Consider the following 19,998-nt stretch of genomic DNA (forward strand, 5'->3'; position numbering starts at 1 on the left):
AGTGACCTTGGAAACCCTATACAGGGGTCACTGAGTCAGAACCGACTCAATGGCACTAACAACAATAATAACCAGGTGTATTTGAGTTATGGTGTTGGAGAAAAATCTTAAAAGTACTGTGAACTGTCAGAAGAACAAATAAATCTATGTTGGAAGAAGTATAGCCAGAATGCTCCTTAAAAGCCAGGACGGCGTGACTTTGTCTCTCATGCTTGGGCATACCGGCGGGAGGGATCAGTCCCTGGAGAAGGGCATCAAGCTTGTTGGTAAAGTGAAGGGTCGACAAAAAAGAGGAAGACCCTTCCCAATAAAGATGGAGTCACACAGTGGCAGCAGCAGTGGGCTCAGCTCAAACATAACAGCCGTTGTGCGGAGGGCTGCGTCCCAGGAATGAGTATCTTTTCATTAAGTTGTGCTTAGGCTCCTGATGAGTTGGAACTGACTCCAGGGCACCGAACAGCAACAACAGGCTTGCTTTGTTTTAATGGCCATTGGGATCTGTGTCCCTAGGGGCAGTTTAGTTGACACAGGCTCCTGCAGAGGGATTTGCATGAGGACAGGCCACACCTCTTTCTCTTCCTGAATGATCTGACCTCACTGGTCTCCTTTCAGCCTATGTCCCGTTATCCAGAGGTTGGAAAATGAAACCTGTGGTTTAGGATCAGCCCAAAATGGAGGCAGCTGTGGCTAGCGTGAGGCCTCTGGATTCCTGTTGCCAAAGGGATGGTGATAATTGTTGTAATGAAAAAGCTTGAATGCTGTTCAAGGTAATAAGGTTTAATTAAAGATTTAGGAGCCTTAAGGTAGAATCTCCACTGAATAGTTTTCATCTTGTCTAGACGGATCTGGTGAAAAGAGATGGGGATAAGATTCCTATGATTCAATAGTGAGTAGTTGTTATACCTAATTGCGACTGTCACAACTGTAAATGTAGAAGTTTTGTAACGAAAGGGAAGAGTAGTTAATCTTAAGGTCCAGAAACAGAGGACCCTAGGGCCATCAAAGGAGAAGAGCACAAGGGGAAAGCGAGACCTTATCCAGAGAAGCAGTGATGCCAGAGATGGCAGCAGAGATAGGGACATGGAGAGAGGGAGCAGCTGAGGACTCTAGATTCATGGGAAGAGAGGGACTGAGAGCTGGTGGCCAGGAGGCAGACTTGCAGAATGTGTTTAAACGATTATATATTCCTGAATGTTTTTGTGTACATCCCCTCCCCCCCCCAAAAAAAAAACAACAAACGGAATAGAAGCAAATACTGTTAAATGATTAAGCATGGAGGGGATTGTAATCATTGCCGTGAAACGATGAGTGTAAAACCCATGTTCTCCCTTGTAAACTATCACTCAGTTCACAGACTGATAAAAGAAAAGGGCAGCCCTGGCAGCACTGCATGATTAACCCTGAGCTGCTGACTGCAGGGTCTGCAGGTGAAATTCCCCAGCCACTCCTCCAGAGAAAGCTGAGGTTTCTGCTCCTCAGAAACTCTCTACAGGGTTGCCGGGAGTCGGACTCCACTCAGTGGCTGTGGGGTTTTAGTTTTACTGAAGGTTTTAAAGAGTGATTCAAACTGTGAACTTAATGGTCACAGAGTACCAGGTACAGTAATTACACCGATGTCCATACAGGGTTTAGACAAAGAACAGGATTTAGAATATTCAGAAGGTGGCTATAGGTGATGATGTGCTGATGGCTGTGTCTGCAGACTAGTGACAGGACAAGGTCAGGATAGGGCTGACTCTGAAATCAGATAGTAGACAGGTTTGTTAGGTATGGATGAGCCTGTCTTCAGGTAGAGGTTTCCAGAGAACGTACAGTGCAGGCGTTCCCTAAGAGTGCTGTGTATCAATCAGTCTGTACCTTGGTAAGTAAGGTAAGTTGAAAATAACTTGCTCTCAGCAATGTGTTTTCTGGTCATCATTTGCCTCGACCCTCTCTGGGAACAAGATGTGACACCTTAGTCTTGCTAAGCAGGAATGGAGTCTAGATTCAAATTCAGAACTAGCTATTTTATTTATGCCTAGTGCTTTGTCTTGAAGACAGCCTCTGTGTGTGTCAGAGGAGAACTGTGCTTGGCAGTGTCTTCCGTGGCTGAGTTTTTGGAAGTAGAGTGCCAGGACTTTCTTCCAAGGTGCCTCTGGGTCGACTTGAACCTCCAGCCTTTTAGTTAGAAGTTGAACATGTTAACCATTGGTGCTCACCAAGGACTGCAACATTGTCAAAGATGAGGAGACCATGAGCCCTGGGAACGGGACATGCGAGTGAAACTTGGGTGGAAGTGTTTGTCAAGGAAGCCTCAAGCTTACCCCTGCTGAATGAAGTGTGTCCTCTTGTGTAGCTTGAGCTGCTTGCAGCCCTCGCTGTGCCTAGCTGGAGGCCCCAACAATCAAGGGTAAAGTAGATTGCCGCAGTCAGTCCTGATGCCACTTCTCCTGCAGGGACCCTGGTGTGGTGGTTACCGCTCTCCAGAAGAGCTCTCCTGATCAGCAGTCTGCATCTCCTTACTCAGAGCCTGATATGCTTTCTTCTTGCCTTTTAGATCCAACCATGAGCTACCCAGGCTATCCCCCACCTGCTGGGAGCTACCCCCCAGCTGCACCAGGTAAGGGTGTGAGGTGGGGCATGGAGAGTGAATGCAGCCCTGCACAGAATGGACAGTGGAGACTGGGGGAATAATCGTGGTTTGCAGTAGTTTTCTCACTGCCCACCTCTCCCCTCAGTGCATCTAAGGTGGGTGCTGAAGCCAGGAGAGGCATGGGCTTGGAGCTAGTTCTGGGTGGCTAGGACCAGCTGGGACTGAGTCCTCTGCTGGCATAGCTGATATCAGTAGGCCGATGCCTACACATGTCTTAGACTGTTTCTCCTCTCCCACGTGGGTTCACAGATGTTCAGGAGAGTAGACGGAGCCTTTGTACTGTACTCTCAGAAGTCCTGTTAAAAGGACAGTGCCCCTTGTGTGCTGTAGCAGGGGCCTTCCATGACAGTGGCTGCCCCAGCGTGGTGGCAGCAGATAGCATGGACATCAGCCACCTGTCAGGTGTGCCTCTCCACACTATAGAAGTTATCTGACCACATTGATGTTCCAGAAATGAACTGTGGTCTCCACAGTTGGGAGCATCCAGTGCCCTGGGACGAGGGGGAAGAAAGGGCCCATGACAAGGTTGGTCTTCCTGAGGGGGCCTGACCAGCAGCTACCCCTCACCCTAGGAGACCTCTGAGCATCCGCAGGTCATCCGGACCCTCACTCCTGTCTGACAAGTGAAGAAACAGGACCAGACCTGGAGGTGGCTCAGCTGCTGTCACTGGCTTATTCTTCTCTGAACCAGATTTGACAACACAGCCTTCGTCCCCTCTCTACTGGGAATCCTACCACCGTCACTGTTTGTCAGCTCAGTGGGGCAGCCTCAGTGACTTAGAGAGGGATCTGCCCTGAGTATTCCCGAACCTGGAGCAGAAAAACCAGCCCCTGTCACAGGCAGGAAGCTGGTCACTGACCAGTAACGCCCACTAAGGCTCTCTGTACACCAGGCCTCTCTGCAGAGTCTCCACTCACCAGTCCTTCCAGTTAGCGTTACTGTTTGTCCACCAGGAAATGGAACCCTGAGTAGTCGCAGGCCTTGTCCAGGGCGTAGACCTTGATCCTGTTGGTCTTGGAGCTCTGCCTTTCCATTGCTGTCCCTATGTGGACTGACTGCGTTTGTCTCCCTCCATCCCGCCTCTCTCTCAGTGCCCCCTGTGCAAACTCTCCCTGCCTCCAGCAGATTGTCAGCAAACAGCATAGTAACAGCCAGCGCCCAGCTCTAGGCCTGTCCCTTCAGCCCCTGACCCCAGGTCCTCAGGCTCACCACTGTCATGAGCTCTCACAGGGTCCGCGTCTGCCCTCAGAGTTCTAATAGTCCCCAACCCCCCAAGATCTCACGAGAGTTGCTCAACTGCCTTTCTCCCTGGAAAAAGAGGAGGCTGTCTCACCCTGGCTAGCGGTAGATTTTCCTGCCTGAGTGTTATCCGAGTGTCCCGCAGAGCTGTGCTGGGGGCTCCGCCAGACTCCTTCCTGATGGCCAAGAGCTTTGTCCCCGTCTAAAGGTTGCCCGTGGGCTATACCGGGCTTACTGTACCTTTCAGGTGGTGGTGCCTGGGGGGGTGCTGTCTACCCCCCACCCACTATGCCCCCCATTGGACTGGATAACGTAGCCAACTACGCAGGGCAGTTCAACCAGGACCACCTCGCAGGAATGGTAAGTCCAGCTCTCTGCCAAGGCTGCGTCTAGGGCCAGGTCTGCATGGGGTCAGCTGCGGGCTTCCTGGCTCCTCTTTTGGGGCGGGGCCTTCTTTCACCAGTGCTCCGCCCCCTGTCACGGCCTGTGTGACTCTCCATGTTGCTTCTCTAAAGTGAGGGGAGGGGAGCTGCGGCTTCTCAGCTCTAGCTGGGCTGGGTAGAGGGCGGTGCCTTTGGAAGTATTTATTATGCGCCTTCTGTATGAGCTCAGCATAGGGCTGGTGTCTCTGTATTTGTGTGTTTTCTCCATGGCAGTTAGCATGGCAGACATGTTACATACATGTGTGGTTTTACTTTTAAAAAATATATTTTATAAACTGAAAAAAATGCTGAAGAGTAGGTTTACCAGATAGACTAGTTAGTCCCCCTTCAGGTGTGACATTGAACTCACCCCATAGATCAATTTTCACTCACATAAGCCGCTCCGCTCCTTGGAAATCCTGTAAGGGGTTGCTGTCAGTCACAATGACTCCAGTACTTAACAACAACATAAGGGAACAATATAACCCTCCGGAAGTAAGCACTCCTTAGATTAATCAGCCATTTGAAATCAAAAGGGCAGCATTTACCCAGGGACAAAGTTCAAAAGAGATAGGAAAGGAGGAAGAAAAGCAAGAAACACAAGGAGGAAGTGGGATAAATGGTGTTCCCTTGAACAGATGGCATCAGCTAGATGAAACAAAATGTGTGTGAATTATCAAAGGTAAAACTGATGATCTGCTCTGTAAACCTTCACTCAGTTCACAGTAAAAAGTTAAAAACAATAAACATGTTCAATGTAAGCATGCGCCAGGCTCACTTATCGGTACAGGGGACATGGGAGGAAATCTCTGCCCTGGATCATGCATCTTCTCACAGGCTGGGCAGAACAGACACAGCAGAGCCATCGGCAGTGAGCAGGCTAGGAGGTCAGGGTGCAGGGTGAAGTGGGACAGTGAGAGCTCAGGGTGGGCCTTGCTGAGGAGGCAAAGGAGGGAGGGAGGAGCGCCAGCGGAGTGCTCAGGGGAAAGTATGCTGGGCCGAGGGGCGCCATGCCTGGTGCACTCAGCTGTTGGGTCAGTGAAGACTGGGACCAGATCATAGAGTGTGTAGCAGACGCTCATCAGCATTTACACATTTATTCTGGGGGTGGTGCTGACAGGGTAAAGCACAAGCCCACCCGAGCATTAGTTCCTGGAGGTAGGTACCACTCACATTGGCCCATTAGCCTGGGATAGAAGGAAGGACTCAGAAAGGCCTGCAGCAGAGGCCCAGCGCAGCCATCTGCTGACCACCGTGTAATTCTGAACAAGGGTTTTCAGCTCTCTGGGTGTGTTAACGCTTCATATTTCACAAGTGGAGACACTGAGGATTTCGTTAGATAAGGCATGAAGGGTGCTCAGTATAGGCAGGGTACAGAGTGCAGGGTACGTACGGAGTAGGCACCGGGGATGCTGCTGGCACTAAGCTGGTGGCGGTTTCCCTTCAATGGAGCTGTGAGTAAAGCTTTGGGGATCCCACCGCAGGGCTCAGGTCGGAAGGGCAGAGAGACTGAGGTGAACCTTGTTAGGGCCTCTGTCTTAGACGCTGCTTTGTGTATTTTCAGGCGGCCAACATGTCGGGGACATTTGGAGGTGCCAACATGCCAAACCTGTACCCAGGAGCTCCTGGGGGTGGTTACCCTCCAGTACCCCCTGGGGGCTTTGGTCAGCCTCCCTCTGCCCAGCAGCCCATTCCTCCATATGGGATGTATCCGCCCCCTGGAGGAAACCCACCCTCCGGGATGCCTTCATATCCACCATACCCAGGAGCCCCTGTGCCTGGTCAGCAGCCCCCAGGGGCCTACCCTGGACAACCCCCAATGACCTACCCCGGGCAGCAGCCGGTGCCCCCTCCTGCACAGCAACTGCAGCCAGTGCCAAGCTACCCAGCGTTCCCAGGATCTGGGACTGTCACCCCCGCTGTGCCCCCCACCCAGGTGAGTGACCATTGTGCTACCCTCTGTCAGGAGACAAGCTGCCTGCAAGGCCTGGGCCTGGGGGGAGGGAGCTGGACTTCCAGCTGCAACTTCCTGTTTCACAGATTGTCCGTTTCACAGACCAACCGCCCTGGTCTGTAGTCCTTGAATCCTCCAGGAACAGCCCCGCTCAGCTTCCCGTTTAGGTAGCGGAGGGTCTGTGCAAGCTGGAGCTGGCGGCCACCATGCCCCACATCACTCCTTGGCATTTACTTAAACTGTGCATCCCACAAGGACTGCGTGCAGCCAGCCCCAGGCTTTGTGCCAGCAGCCATTCATCTCTAGCCCCCTTGACACGCCCCCTCCCCATGTCCCCATGGGCTTTGCCTCCTTTGGGGAAGGAAAGTTGGCAGCTTCCCCTGGGTTGATCTTGACTCATTTCAAAGAACAGTTCATGTTTGTAGAGCCCAAATTTTGTTGTCACGGTTATATGGCCCAGTCAGCCCAGCGCAGGCAAGTGGTATGTGTGTGCCTACTATTTTTAGACAAAGGGTCCCCTTCATCCCTAGCTGCCACCCACACCATGCCTCACCGCTGCCCTGCTTTCCATCCTCTCTCCCTACCTATCCCCTTCACCTTTGCTCTATAAGCTTAGCTGTTTAGCTGCGATCAGTTTATAGTTCCCACAGAACAGGCACCGACAGACAGGTCAGTCTGGAAAGTTCCATCTTGTCAGTAGTAGAGCTGTAGTTCCAGCAGCAAGCCAGTTATAGGGAACAGTTCCGGGAAACCAGGGTCAGTTCAGGAGGAAGGTGGTCTACATTCAGGGTCAGGGATGCTGTGTCCCGTTGTGAGGTTGGACATCTGAGATGGAGCTGCATCCACCTGGATGGGGACATTGTTTTCTAAATGGCAAAAAGATGCTGCTTCAGCTAGTCAGGCTGTGTGAGGAGCCCCCGAGGTATGCTGCTGCTCTGAAGCCTGCCTGTCATTAGGAACCCACACCGCAGCCCTATGGCTTCAGTCCTTGTAAGACTTGGAAGGAAGACTTGGGCTAGGGCAGGGCTTCAGGGTCAGGAATAGCTCCAGATGGGTTCCTAGTCATGGGAGGCAAGCTTTAATCTCCGAGCCCTGGGGCCGGGGAAGTCACATGAGGCTGACTGAGTGTGGAATCTTCTACACTGTTGACCTGGTGGGCTCCTTCAGGTACCAACTCTTCAAGAAAGGGTGGTTCCCAGCATTTGGGGAGCAGGTATGCAAGTCATCTTACCGTGTCTGCTTATCCAAATAGTTGGGGAATCGCGGCACCATTGCAGACACTCCTGGATTTGACCCATTGCGAGATGCCGAGGTCCTGCGCAAGGCCATGAAAGGCTTTGGTGAGAGACCCGTGGACTTAAATCACCCCTGCCCCAATCATGCAGCTTTGTGTGCTGGGGTCGTTAGCAGGGGAGGACTGGAGGATCCAAGCCAGTAAAGTCTGCAGTTGATGAGCCTCCTGTCCAGCCCTGTCCACTCCTGCCCCTTCCTCCTGCAGGGACTGACGAGCAGGCCATCATTGACTGCTTGGGAAGTCGCTCTAGCAAGCAGCGGCAGCAGATTCTCCTGTCCTTCAAGACTGCTTACGGGAAGGTGAGTGGGCAGTGGCAGCCACATCCTGCCTGCTCAGCCCTGCTTTTCATGGGCTGCGCACCTGGCTTTTGGAGATGCACACTTGACCCTTTCCTGCTGACCACCAACCAGTGGTCTCCTTTAGAATTGAAGTCTGTTCTGAGGGAGAAATCCCAGGACCCTTATAGTACTGAGATGCGATTGGGTGAAGAGGGTATCAGGAGATCTGGGGTCTAGCTCTGGCTCTACTGCATGCAACTCACCCAGCCTACCTCACCACCTGTCAGACCAGCTTTCTACCACCACTGTAGGTAGGAGGCTTACTGCTGGTACAAGAACTCGGAAGAAAGGGGTTTAAAGTCCTGCACAGATGCTAGGGGACAGATTCTGATCTTTGGGATTTGGGAAGCTTAGAAAGGTAAAACTTGGGGAAGTGCTGGCTAGGTCAGTGCTCAAGCCCAGGGCTCCTCAGATTTTTATGTGCCCTGGATCCACTGGGCATCTTGTTCAAATTCAGACACTGACCAGCAGGTATGGGGTAGGGCTGGAGAGTTGGCTTTTCTACCACGCCCCCAGGTGTTACTAGGATCCAGGACGTGTTCGGTTTGAGCACCTTCTATAGGGGGGGTCTCAAAATAAATTTTGTTTGTTTAATATTCAATCAGGATTTGATTAAAGATCTGAAATCGGAACTGTCAGGAAACTTTGAGAAGACAATCCTGGCTATGATGAAGACCCCGGTCCTGTTTGATGTGTATGAGATCAAAGAAGCCATCAAGGTGTGTACATGTGCGTGTGTGTGTGTTCACATGTGTGGACATAGGTCCCAGGGGGCTGTGTGGCAGCTGAGTTGGAGCCTAGGTACTGAACCTGGGGTGATTTCCTCAAGAAGCATCTGCATCCTTCCCCACTTTGAAATAATGGTGAGGACTGGGGTCTGCAAGGTTAAAAGGTTGTGGAGTCCTGGTGTGGTGCTGTAGATGAGTACTGGACAGCTAACCTCAAGATCAGTGGTTCAAACCCAGCAGCAGCTCCTTGGAAACTCTATACAGAGTCGCTGTGAGTCAGAACCAACTTGACAGCACTTAACAACACCACCAACACGGGACTGAAGTTGGAACTTTTTTATTACCAAACAACAGAGGCACACTTGAGGAATATAAGCAACACAGAAACAAGGGATTGGTTGAGATACAGAAATACAGCCGGCATCAAGAGATGGAATGGAAGGGACCTGGGCGTGGTTTCTCCCTCATCTTGGCTTCTTCCTGAGTGCCCACTTCATTCTTCTCTCAACTTCTCTCTCTGCCGCTGCTTGCCTGTCTAGTGGGTATGCCTGTCACCCTCCCTGCTTACAGCTCAGTGACCCAGCCACAGAAGAGAGCAGCCACATTCCAAGGAGAAGGAAGAGTGGCTCAGCCTGGGTCTATTCTCTCCCTCCAGTTCAACCCGTTATGACAGAAGGAAGGCCGTGTACATTTGGCTCCCCAGACACCCACAACATAGGCGAAATCCTTGTGAGCCGGACAGGCCACCCAGGAGGACTCTTACATTTACTCAGAGGTCTGACAGACACAATGAGTTTCCTACCCCAAGGAGAGAAGCAGAGAATGCAGGCTGGGGCCTGGAAGAAATGCATCTCTGTGCTGTCTTCATCCAGGGCTGGGGGCGGGTGGGGGCAGAAGGCAACTCGGGAGGGACCCAGGGAGAGGGCATCTGCCCAGCCACAGCCATCTCAAGGCGGGGTAGTTGTGGGGTGCTGGGAACAACACACGTTTGGGGTTGGGACAGATGTCACTAAGTAGCTGGGTGTCCTTGAGCGTCCACAAATGGGAGATGTGTGTGGTGTGTCTGACGTGCTGAGCCTTGAGTGGTGAATGAAAGCTCTTTGTCCCCTCACACGCCTTAACAGCAGGAGGGGTGGTGATGGCATGGCAGCGAGCTCTGGGTGGGGCTCTGTGTGCCACTGTGAAACACTGTTCACTCCTGTCATCCTCATGACTGCGCTAGGGTGTCATCCTGCTGTACAAACAAGGACACCGAGGCACAGAAAGCCGCCACAGCCCCGCAGGTAGTCCGTAGCAGAACCATGATTCCTATCGACATAAAAGCTGGGCTGCCGGCTCTGTCGCCTGCTCTGGCTCTGCCCTAGCATTGCCGTCCCTTCTGTCCTGGCCTTTTCTCATTGTCACTGTCCACTCTGTAGTAGTGGAGGTGGTGGTCAGTTGCTGTCAAGTTGATTCTGACGCACGGTGACCCCACGTGCAGGGTACAGCTCATACATAGCATTGCTAGGCTGTGACCGTTCAGAAGCAGTCACAGGCCTGTCTTAGATGCCTCTGGGTAGACTTGAACCACCAGCCTTTCAGTTCACAGTCGAACACATATCTGTTTACACCACCCAGGGACGGTACTCTGATCTCTCTAGGGTGAAACCATTTTCTCAGTTGTTTCTCATCTCAGTCATGAGCTGAATTATAAATGAAACAGTCCCAGGTCCCCATCCGAAGTTGACTATGGCCCATGCAGCCTTGGAGACGTCACTGCTTGCTTCTGTGATGGCCCCAGATTGTCACCGTTGTTGCTGGGTTTGCTGTGTGAGGGCTAAGGCAGCAGCCTGGTTCTGGCTCCTGGGTGCTGTTTGGGGCTCTCAGTGTGTGGTGCTTGAGCTGTTTGCCCCCTTGCTCCTGCAGGGGGCTGGTACTGACGAAGCCTGTCTGATTGAGATCTTGGCGTCGCGCAGCAATGAGCACATCCGGGAGCTGAACCGAGCCTACAAGGCAGGTGAGGTGGCGCCAGGCCTCCAGGTGCTGAGCTCTGCAGATCTGTCTGCTTCCTGGGTCCTGGCCACACCTGCCAGGACCTTTTTTTTTCCTTTCAGCCTTCTTATCACCCAACTTCTGTCTTTGAGTTTTAACCTAAGACCCAGACCTGCCTACTTTTTACACATGGGCAGGTGACTAAAGGTAGACTAAAGCATGATTTGGGCCAGGCCATCCCCTCCCAGTGCCCACTCTGGACACTGTGTGCCCCGGGTAACTGCTTTCAGGGGCTCTAGGTGGACCTTCCTGTGTGTCTCTTATTTAGAATTCAAAAAGACCCTGGAGGAGGCCATTCGGAGCGACACATCGGGACATTTCCAGCGGCTCCTCATCTCCCTTTCTCAGGTGCCTCCCCCACCTCAGGGCTGGGAGGAGAGAGGGCCTCACACCCTGAGGAAAAGGAACTGGGGGAGGTGGGAAAAGCTCCCAGGAGTGGGCCTGACCATTCTGCCTGTGTTCATTTCAGGGGAACCGGGATGAGAGCACAAACGTGGACTTGTCACTTGTCCAGAGAGATGTGCAGGTGAGTGGGCTTCCTCAGCCAGGTGACGCCACCTGCTCAGTGCACAAGGGAGGCGCGCTGGTGGCGGCAGAAAGAGCAGGACTGAGAGGCCTCAGGAAGCTTTGTCAGCTGTGTGACCTGGAGCAAGCCACCCACTCTGGGCCTCCCTTTCCCCCCTTGGAAGAGTTGACTGAGTACGGTTATCGGGTTGCATGTGACCCCACTTTTCCTGTGCCAAACTGTGCAGGCCAGTGTGTTTGTGAAGTGATGGGCACGGCACTCACCTGCTAAGCTTTGGATGGTATGAGCCCAGAAACCAGCTGTCACATCAGAGGTAGAGCCTGAGACTCCAGCCCTGGCCCAGTCTAGGGGAGTCAGATGAGAGGGGACGTCTCTCTGCTGTTTCCTGTCTGTCCAGGCATCTGGGTTCGGCCCCTCTCTGGTGGAGTTCAGGTTTCCTCGATGCACTGAGACCACAGTGTCCTGCTGGAGACCCTCATAGTCTGTTTTCTGGTAGGGTAGAGCTAGCCATCCCTGGGGCTCCAGTACACTGCTCCCCTCAGTTCTCCAAACCCTGGGTAAGGGCCAGTGGCCACGTGGTCATCTTTCCATTATCAGGCTGGAAAAGGACCACATAGAATGCCCCCCTGTGCTGGCTGAAAGAAGAGGTTCTTAAAGTCCAGTACTTAACTTGTATTTTCCAGATGGAAACTGAAGCTCAGAGAGGGTAGTGACCTGTCTAGAGTCCCATGGGGCCCAGGCCTCAGCCCATTTTCTTCTCTATCACACTGCTCCCTTTGCTGGGTTATGGCTGTTCCTTGCTTGACCTGGGCCCCTAGTTGTACCTTGGTCCTCCTAGTCCACAGCTCCTGAGTCCTGTGTCACTTCACAGGGGGCTGTGTAGAGGGCATCTGGTTCAACCCAGTGAACATGCCACAGCCTGAGCTCCCACAGTGCCCACGCCCAGTGTGGGGCTGCCTTCCCTCCAGGCTTGTCTGTCCAGGTGATCACGGGGAAGCCCTCAGTGCAGGCCTGTCATCTTCTCTGTACAGGAGCTGTATGCAGCCGGGGAGAACCGCCTTGGGACAGACGAGTCCAAGTTCAACGCGGTTCTGTGCTCCCGTAGCCGGGCCCACCTGGTAGCAGGTAAGTTAGCCCTGGCCTCCCTGGTCAGATGAAGACAGACAGGTACTGTGAGAACAGTGAGCTTCTAGGAACTGTTGACACTTCTGCTCTCACAGGAGCCCCCTGGTGGTGGTCTAGGGTTTCCTGAGTTTCTCTGAGCATGGGTTCTGGAGGAAGGGCAGGAAGAGGTGAGGGAGGTAGTACCTCCTGTTTGCTGGCATCTTTGTACACCAGGATGTGAAAGAGTCCACTGTTATCCAAGGTGTGGCTTAAGAAAGAGTTACAATCACAAACACTAGGAGGTCCTGGGTGGGCGCAGAAGGTGAAGGCATGCGCTCGGTTCCTCACTGAAAGGATGTCGTCAGGGTTAGTGCACCCAGAGGTACCTCGGAACACAGGCCTGGTAATCTGAAAGATCAGCCAGTGAGAGCCTTGTGAAGCATGTTCTCTCCTCCGATACACATGGGGTCGCCATGAAAGAGCCAGATACATACTTACCATTATTCTTTCCTTCCTCAGTCAATCACTACGTATCCGTTGAGCTCCATGGGGCCAAGCTGTGGAGGCGGGGACAAGACTATCACATGGGCAACAGAGGAGGACTGGGAGGGGACTTGCAGGGCAGGGGTCGGATTGAGGTGGGATTGGGTACACAGTCTGAGTAAAGATAACGTGAACAAGGGGCAGTTGGTAGGGGAGGAGTCGAGTGGGAGACGTGGGCCCCGGGAATGGGTAGAGGCACCCTCACCACATGGCTCTTGTGTTTCTGGTTAGTTTTTAATGAGTACCAGCGGATGACCGGCCGGGACATTGAGAAGAGTATCTGCCGGGAGATGTCCGGAGACCTGGAGCATGGCATGCTGGCTGTGGGTACGTGTCTCAGGCCTGTCTTGTCCCCGAGCCACACACGCTGGGCTCGGCCTTCCTGCTTGGGTGGGTGCTTGTCTGGGGTGAGCAAATGTTTGTTAATTCCAGGGGTCTCACCATCCAGCGGAGGGGTGGGGTGGTGCAGTGACTAAAACCACAGGGGTCAGAGCCCCTCGCTGACCCAGAGGCAGAAATGGCTGTTTGTATTTCGAGCTCGGTTCTGAGGAAGAGAGCTGCAGTGTGGCCACCCAGGGGAACGCATCCAGCTTCTCTCCCGAAGGAAGAGGACTCGGGTCCTGCCAAGTTTCCTCTAAAAATACAGCCCTGTAGGCAGTTGTCAGATGCTTGTGATAGAAACACATACAGAGATTTTTTACTTGGAACCACAGAACAGGCTTTGCTAAGGAGAGCTGACCTAGCTCCCAGGATGAGAGGTGCCCCTGGTGATGCCAGACCCTGGAAAGCCCAGCAGGCTCCTGGTCCCCTTACCCTAAAGGGTGGGGTCTGCACCCCTGGCCCTCCCAGTCCCTCTTCGTACCCGTTGGAAAATGAGTTTTACCATTTCTGCCTTGTGTTTCTGGGAACTCTGTGGGTGGGACATATTTGCTCCAAATAAGGGAGCAAGCCGTGCTTGCCCCGCATGGTAGGGACTGAGGTCTGCTGGAGAGAAACCACTCAGGAGACCCTCGTTCTGCATGGCCCCAATGCCACCCTGGGTCGTGCATTGCTTCTCCAGTCACCCTGCCACTGCTGGACCAACAATAGAGCCCCTCTCTCCATCCTCAGTTCCTCCCTGTGCAATTCCAATCGTCATTTAACCCCCTGGTCCCTCTCTGCTTCTCACACCTTCCACAACATTGGCCGCCATAAAGGTGTGTTGTGTGGTTTTAATTCCAGAGAGCTGGAGGCCAGCTTGTGAGATACTGAGCCTGGAGGAGTTGGGGAGATGGACACAGTGATAGGTTTGACATGGGGCCCCCTTCCTGGACCATCCCGTGGGATGGGAGCCCTTCTGTCGCTCTAATAACACTGTGTTTTCTCTTTTCTAGTGAAATGTCTCAAGAACACCCCAGCCTTCTTTGCTGAAAGGCTCAACAAGGCCATGAGGGTATGTCACACCCATGTGCAGAGGGCCTGGGGAGATGGAGGGGGCTGGGCATGACAGCATGTGGGGAGGGCACCACACTTCCAGCCAAGAGGTCTGACAGCAGAGAAGACAAGAAAGCAGGCTCCTCTTGTCCCCCTGCGCTGGGAGATGCAGGAGGGGATCCGAGTGCCAGGGTAGGTGGGAAGGCGTGGCCTACTGTTGCTCATGCCTTTGGTGGGCTCTCCTTAGGGAGCAGGGACAAAGGACCGGACCCTGATTCGCATCATGGTGTCTCGAAGCGAGATCGACCTCCTGGACATCAGAGTGGAGTACAAGAGGATGTACGGCAAGTCGCTATACCACGACATCTCGGTACGGGCCCCAGGCATCTGTCTCATGCACCGTGGGCCTCCCTGGCCTCTCACCTTTCCCCTCCCGTGGTCTGAGGCCTCTTTGCCACACTCTAGACTCTGGTTAATTCACCTCAAGTTCTCTTCAACTTCTCACTTGTTGGTCTAGTTGCTCCCAACCAGATTGTAGGTTCCTTGAGGGCACTGTGCTGATGACCCTCCTTGATCCCCCACTGCTCTGTAAGCAGATAGCAGGACCTCCCCCACCTTGCTTGGTGCCAGCCTTCAGAGTCTGTCAGTAGAAACTCAGGTCCCTGAGGCTCTGGGATCGGCCGCTTCCTCTCACTTCACGGTGGAGGCGCAGGAGGAAGGTGGGGTCCCCCTGCTTGGAGTCTAGCTCTGGTTTTTCTACCTGCTAACTGTATGGATCTCCAGCAGCTTCCTTGAACTTCCCTAAACTCCAGCTCCATCATCTATAAATGGCGGTATTAATAGTTCCTCCCTACAGATATTTTGAGTATTGACTGAGGCCTCCCTCACCCACCAACAGAACCTCTCCCATCTAGTGGATTCTGACTCGTAGTGACCCTCATGGTAGAGCTGAGCCGCTCCTTAGGGTCTCCAAGCCTGGAAATCTTTATGGGAGCAGACAGCCTCATCTTCCTCCCAAGGAGCAGCTGGTGGGTTTGAACCGCCGTCCTTGTGGTTAGCAGTCTGGTGCCTAGCCGTAGTGCCACCAGGGCTCTCTATTGGATGAGGCAGTCCCTATAAAACATATTATATGCTTGTTGTTAGCTGCCCTCAAGTTGGCTCTGAGCCATGGGGACCCCAGGCATAGTGGGGCTCAGACTGTTGTGATCCATGTGGTTTCCTTGTCATTGTTGATGTTCTCACAGTAGATGACCAGGTCTTTATTCCTAGCCACCCTTAGTCTGAAAGTACCACTGAAATATGTTCTGCATCACAGCATCATGCCAGCTTCCAGTGCCAGAGGGTGTAGGCTGCTTGTGAGCTGCACTGGCCAGGAATTGAACCCAGGTCTTCCTGTGAATGAACCACCCCTGTGATGTGCTATGTATACATATAGGTGTCTGAAGGGGCTTCAGATGGAATTAAAGATAGGGAATTGTCCCCCAAACTTTTCGAAGCCCCCTCATACGTCATGTCCAGTACACTAGCAATTCCCTGTATACCATGCACCAGGGCCAGTCTGACAGTGTGTCTGGAACATGGCTGAACCTTGGAATTGAAGGCGAAGGCCAGGTGCTACATTTGGCCCTCAGTAGCATTTCATGTTGGGGAAGTTACTTGGAGAAGCTAATCGCCATTTCTCTGGCTCTACAACTGATGCTGCTAATAGAGGATCAGACATGATTTACAGAATACCCCTGTGTACCCGGGGGCTGGGGGCTGGGGGAAGAAGCCACGGGCTTTGCTCTTCCCAGTAGCAGGAGGTGATCAGAAGTTAGTTAAGCCTGGCCTGTACTTCTAGTGGCTAAGGCAGAGGCACTGCTGGGATCTGGGACACCTGAATTGTACTCGGGTACATTACGCCATTGCATTGTACGGCGGCGTAATCCCTGTGTAGCTCCACATACCTGTGCTCAGGAAGACCAGTACATATTGGCCAGTCCTGATTGTAGTTCTTTAGCTGGTTGGAAATTTTTTGGTGTTTCACTCTTCAAATTCTGACTTTTCTAACTGGGGTGATTGGTGGGGAGCACAGCTGCTCACCCACTGTAGAACCAGTGGACTGGGAAGTTGAAAGTGGTGTTACCTCCCTTAATGGACATATTCCTTGTTTCCATGGCCAGGGAGATACTTCGGGGGATTACCGCAAGATTCTGCTGAAGATCTGTGGGGGCAACGACTGAGCAGGGCTGGAGGGTCACTTCTGCCCACCTGCCCCCAAAGCAATGCCAGGAAAAGGCCAAAAGAATGTCTAATGCCACCCAAAAAGTACCCTCCGAGGTGCCCCTGTCCTATACCCACTTCTCCTGACACGCATTTCTTGCTGAAGGACCTGGGTCGGTTTAGAACTCTCTCAGGAAGCATTTTCACTCCCCACCCTCACACAGCCTCTGCTGCTAAAGTAGATGTTTTATTTCCTATCTCATGGGGTCATTTCCCTTTGCTTGTGGCTACGACTCCTGCCTTCATTTTAGTCATCATTTTATATTTTATTTGTAGACATGTTTTTTTCACATTCATTGCTAGACAGATGCATGTAAGTCTGTTGGCTGCGTAAACATGTCTGGTGAGAGAGATTGGGTGGGGACATGCTGTGTCCTCACAGGAGTAAAAAGAGGACCTGTAAGGACAGTCTTTGCATCTGGTGAGTATGTGTCATGAGTTTTGTTATTGCCAAACTCTCACTGCTTTTAGAAAAAAGACCAGAAAGTCTCTGTTCCAACTTCCATGGCAAACCACGAGGAGAAAGCAGTTCCTTGCCAGTGACATAGCTTTTTATGTTTTGGAATGTGCCTTAAAACTTGAATGTCTGTAGCCAAAAACTGTTTCCAAATTAAAGCCAGCCAACTGTGGAACATTCTAGAATTTTTTCCTGGTGCCAGTTTGTTTTCTTCTGCTCCGTGATCCGGCCCCATGGCTCAGGAATTCCAGCCTATTCGCCAATGGCAGCTCCTGTAACTTGAAGTAGAAAACTCTGCTCGGGAACTCCTTAGGTTGTAACAACAAGAGGAGAGAGGGTCCTGAACTCCATGGTAGTCAGGAATCTTGGTCCAGTGCAGGCCCCGTGATGTCTACTGAGGGCGAAGTAGAAACAGTTTGACCCTTTATTTGGTTCCTGAAGAAGACCATGGGTAGGGACAGAAATATGTCTCAGCTCAGCTCCTGGTTAGGCCTTAGGGGCCAGAGGGGAGTGTGGGGCCAACCCAGGGAGGTACAAGAGCACTGCTTTCCCTTGGGAAGCCTCCAGTCTGAAAGGCTACAACCTGGTTGTGGTCCTTTGGCAAGCTCTTGTGTTGATGGTGTGACTGAGGTATTGAAGAAGAGTGTCCAAAAGGGGCCATTCTAGAAATCACTGTGTCATGTCCAGGAGCCAGAGCTTGCCTTCCTGGTCAGTTGCCTTTCTGATCTGTCCATGGCCTCCTGTGTTAAAAAATTAGAAAGGGAAGAAGCCAAAGAGACTAAGGTAGTAGATCAAACCTGTTTCCACCTGCCAAGGGCCCCAGAGAGTGGCTTCTCCGCAGAACAGACATCGACTTGGAGACACGATCGGGATCCTTACTGCCCCAGGGTAGTGACAAGAGGGGCTGGTACCCAGAGGGCGTGTACAGCCATGAGCTAGACACTCAACATGGTCTACTTAGGTCTGCCTTCCTGAGCCAGGGGAGGCTAGTGTGAGTACGGGATCACTGCACCCCATCTTCTTTCCTACAGCTCTCTGTAGTTTCTCTGCGTAGAGCCTCTTGAGCCCACTTTTGACCCAGCCTACCTGGGCTAGGCCCCATTCCTGAGAAGCCCTTTGGGTGGGGCAAGTCCATTACTGTGAGTTGCCGTGTTGGACCTGCCCAGTAGGATGAACTGCTTGGCACCACAACTTAACCAAGGATGCACACTGACCCTGGGGGGCCCAGAGCCAATTTGTTCTGATGATAGAAGGCTCTGTGGCACTCCTTAGCCCATATCTACACCAGTGACTTCAGCCTTGTGCCCAGCAGGCATTACCTAACTTGCAGGTGCAGTTACTTTGGTCCCCAAAATGTATATCTCTTTAGAATGTTGAATTTGTTGCCAACTTCTCAACATTGAGGGATTTATGTCTCCCTTTAATTCTGGAATTCTAGCTTCTCTTGAAGAGTCAGAAATCTCGCAACTCTAGGTAGGTTTAACAGGAACTGCTAGAGCCATGTTGTAGTTTCCCCTCTAAACAAAGTATGTTGTTGTTACATGCCGTCAAGTCATTTATGACTCATAGGGACCCTGTGTAGGGTTTCCAAGGAGCAACTGGTGCGCTTGAACCACCAACCTTGTGGTTCATACTGACTTTGCAGTCCAGCACATTAACCCACAGCACCAAACCACGACTCCAAAGTATATATTCTCCATCTTGCCATAGGTCCATCCATTCCCAATTGTGTCTCACCAAACCCATGTTAACTATTTGGCCCCTGCAGGTCTTTGAGTTGGAAATTCCTGGTCGGCACCCTTGGTGACCACCACTGTGTATTCCACTGTTGGTTTCCCCGCCTTCCTGTTCATCTGGCTGCTCTTCTGGCCATGACCACAAGACCCAGTGCATGGTAACTGGACTGGAGGACTTAGTAAACGCCTCATTTAGATCTTCCCCAAGGATAGAAAAAACTACTGCCCTCCAAGACCAGTAGGAGTTTAGAGTCTACACTGCTGATTGTGCCCAAGACAGAAGAGCCAGGAAAAGAGACATTGGCCAGACAGGGCATCTTTCTGGGAGACTTTTTTTCCTCCCTCCTGGAGGTGATAATCAAAGCCAAGCTATGCTACATGGCTAATCTCACTGTCAAAATAGCACCTAGAGAACAAGGCATCCGTGAATTCAGCCTCGAGTTAATTTTCATCAGCTGTAGAGGATTGGAAGGAACACACATGTTTTTAGGGACAGGACTGACCCGAGCCCCACCCTTGGGTTCTGATCAGGTTTGAGGCTTGGGCACTGCATTTGTAACCAACTGGCCTCATGGTGCGTGAGCCAGAGAGCTCCCCAGACCACAGCTGTTCACACAGGTGGCAGGGTGGGTTTGGAGTTGAATCAGGTAAGGGGATGGGACAAGGCTACTCCAGCCTTGGGAAGAGGAATCTGAGAGATGAACCTTTGTTGGTGGTCCATAGTCCAAGGTGATGCCTGGCCATGCTGAGTGCATCCTCTACTGGCTTGGGTAGAGAGTTCAAGTCCCAGCCTAGGCCTTGGCCCTTCACCTGTGCTGTCAGGCCTGGAAATGGCGGCCAGGCTAAATAGATTTCCGCAGGCTGAAAGCGGCTTAAACTGTAACCGCAGCAAACCCAACATAGTGGTTATGAGTCAGGCTGCTAACTGCAAGGTCAGTAGTTTGAAACTGCCAGCTGTTCCATGGGATGAGGCTTTCTGCTCCCGTAAAGATTTACGACCCCATAAAGAGTCACTATGAGTCAGAACTGACTCCATGGCACATAACTACCACCAGTAACAGGAAGCTGACTGCTTCCTACTCTAAAGACAGACTTCATGACTCATCTTTCCCCAAACAGGAGCACCTTTCAGCAAAGCAAGCAGTCAGTCAAGTCCCACAACTGGTCCAAGGGCTCTTACCATCAACTCCTTTGTCTTGAAAAGCTGATCTTGGTTCCATATTGCATTGGGCAAATCTGCTGCACAGGAACTTTTTAAAGTGTTGAAGAGCAGAGATGTAAGCTTAAGGACTAAGGTGCGCCTGATCCAAGCCATGGT

The 19,998-nt window shown here is 52.2% G+C and overlaps 1 protein-coding gene across 1 annotated transcript; it reads left to right on the plus strand.

Annotated features, from left to right (window-relative positions):
* The first annotated feature begins 2,544 nt into the window (after positions 1-2,544).
* Positions 2,545-16,447, plus strand: ANXA11 (annexin A11). Its single transcript, XM_006837440.1, has 14 exons — positions 2,545-2,599; positions 4,120-4,232; positions 5,859-6,230; positions 7,501-7,588; positions 7,747-7,841; positions 8,486-8,599; positions 10,514-10,604; positions 10,908-10,987; positions 11,109-11,165; positions 12,197-12,290; positions 13,044-13,139; positions 14,186-14,244; positions 14,473-14,595; positions 16,388-16,447. The coding sequence occupies exons 1-14, from the start codon at positions 2,545-2,547 to the stop codon at positions 16,445-16,447; spliced, it is 1,497 nt and encodes a 498-aa protein (XP_006837503.1).
* Positions 16,448-19,998: the final 3,551 nt, after the last annotated feature.

The sequence above is a fragment of the Chrysochloris asiatica genome, unplaced genomic scaffold (assembly GCF_000296735.1).
Source record: "Chrysochloris asiatica unplaced genomic scaffold, ChrAsi1.0 scaffold00020, whole genome shotgun sequence".
Taxonomy (NCBI): domain Eukaryota; kingdom Metazoa; phylum Chordata; class Mammalia; order Afrosoricida; family Chrysochloridae; genus Chrysochloris; species Chrysochloris asiatica.

Excerpts from the sequence above, each read along its gene's own strand:
- ANXA11 (XM_006837440.1), top strand. The coding sequence starts at position 2,545 with ATGAGCTACCCAGGCTATCCCCCACCTGCTGGGAGCTACCCCCCAGCT. Across the intron at positions 6,231-7,500 it reads CCGCTGTGCCCCCCACCCAG|TTGGGGAATCGCGGCACCAT; the intron begins GTGAGTGACCAT and ends TTATCCAAATAG. Across the intron at positions 7,842-8,485 it reads TCAAGACTGCTTACGGGAAG|GATTTGATTAAAGATCTGAA; the intron begins GTGAGTGGGCAG and ends ATATTCAATCAG.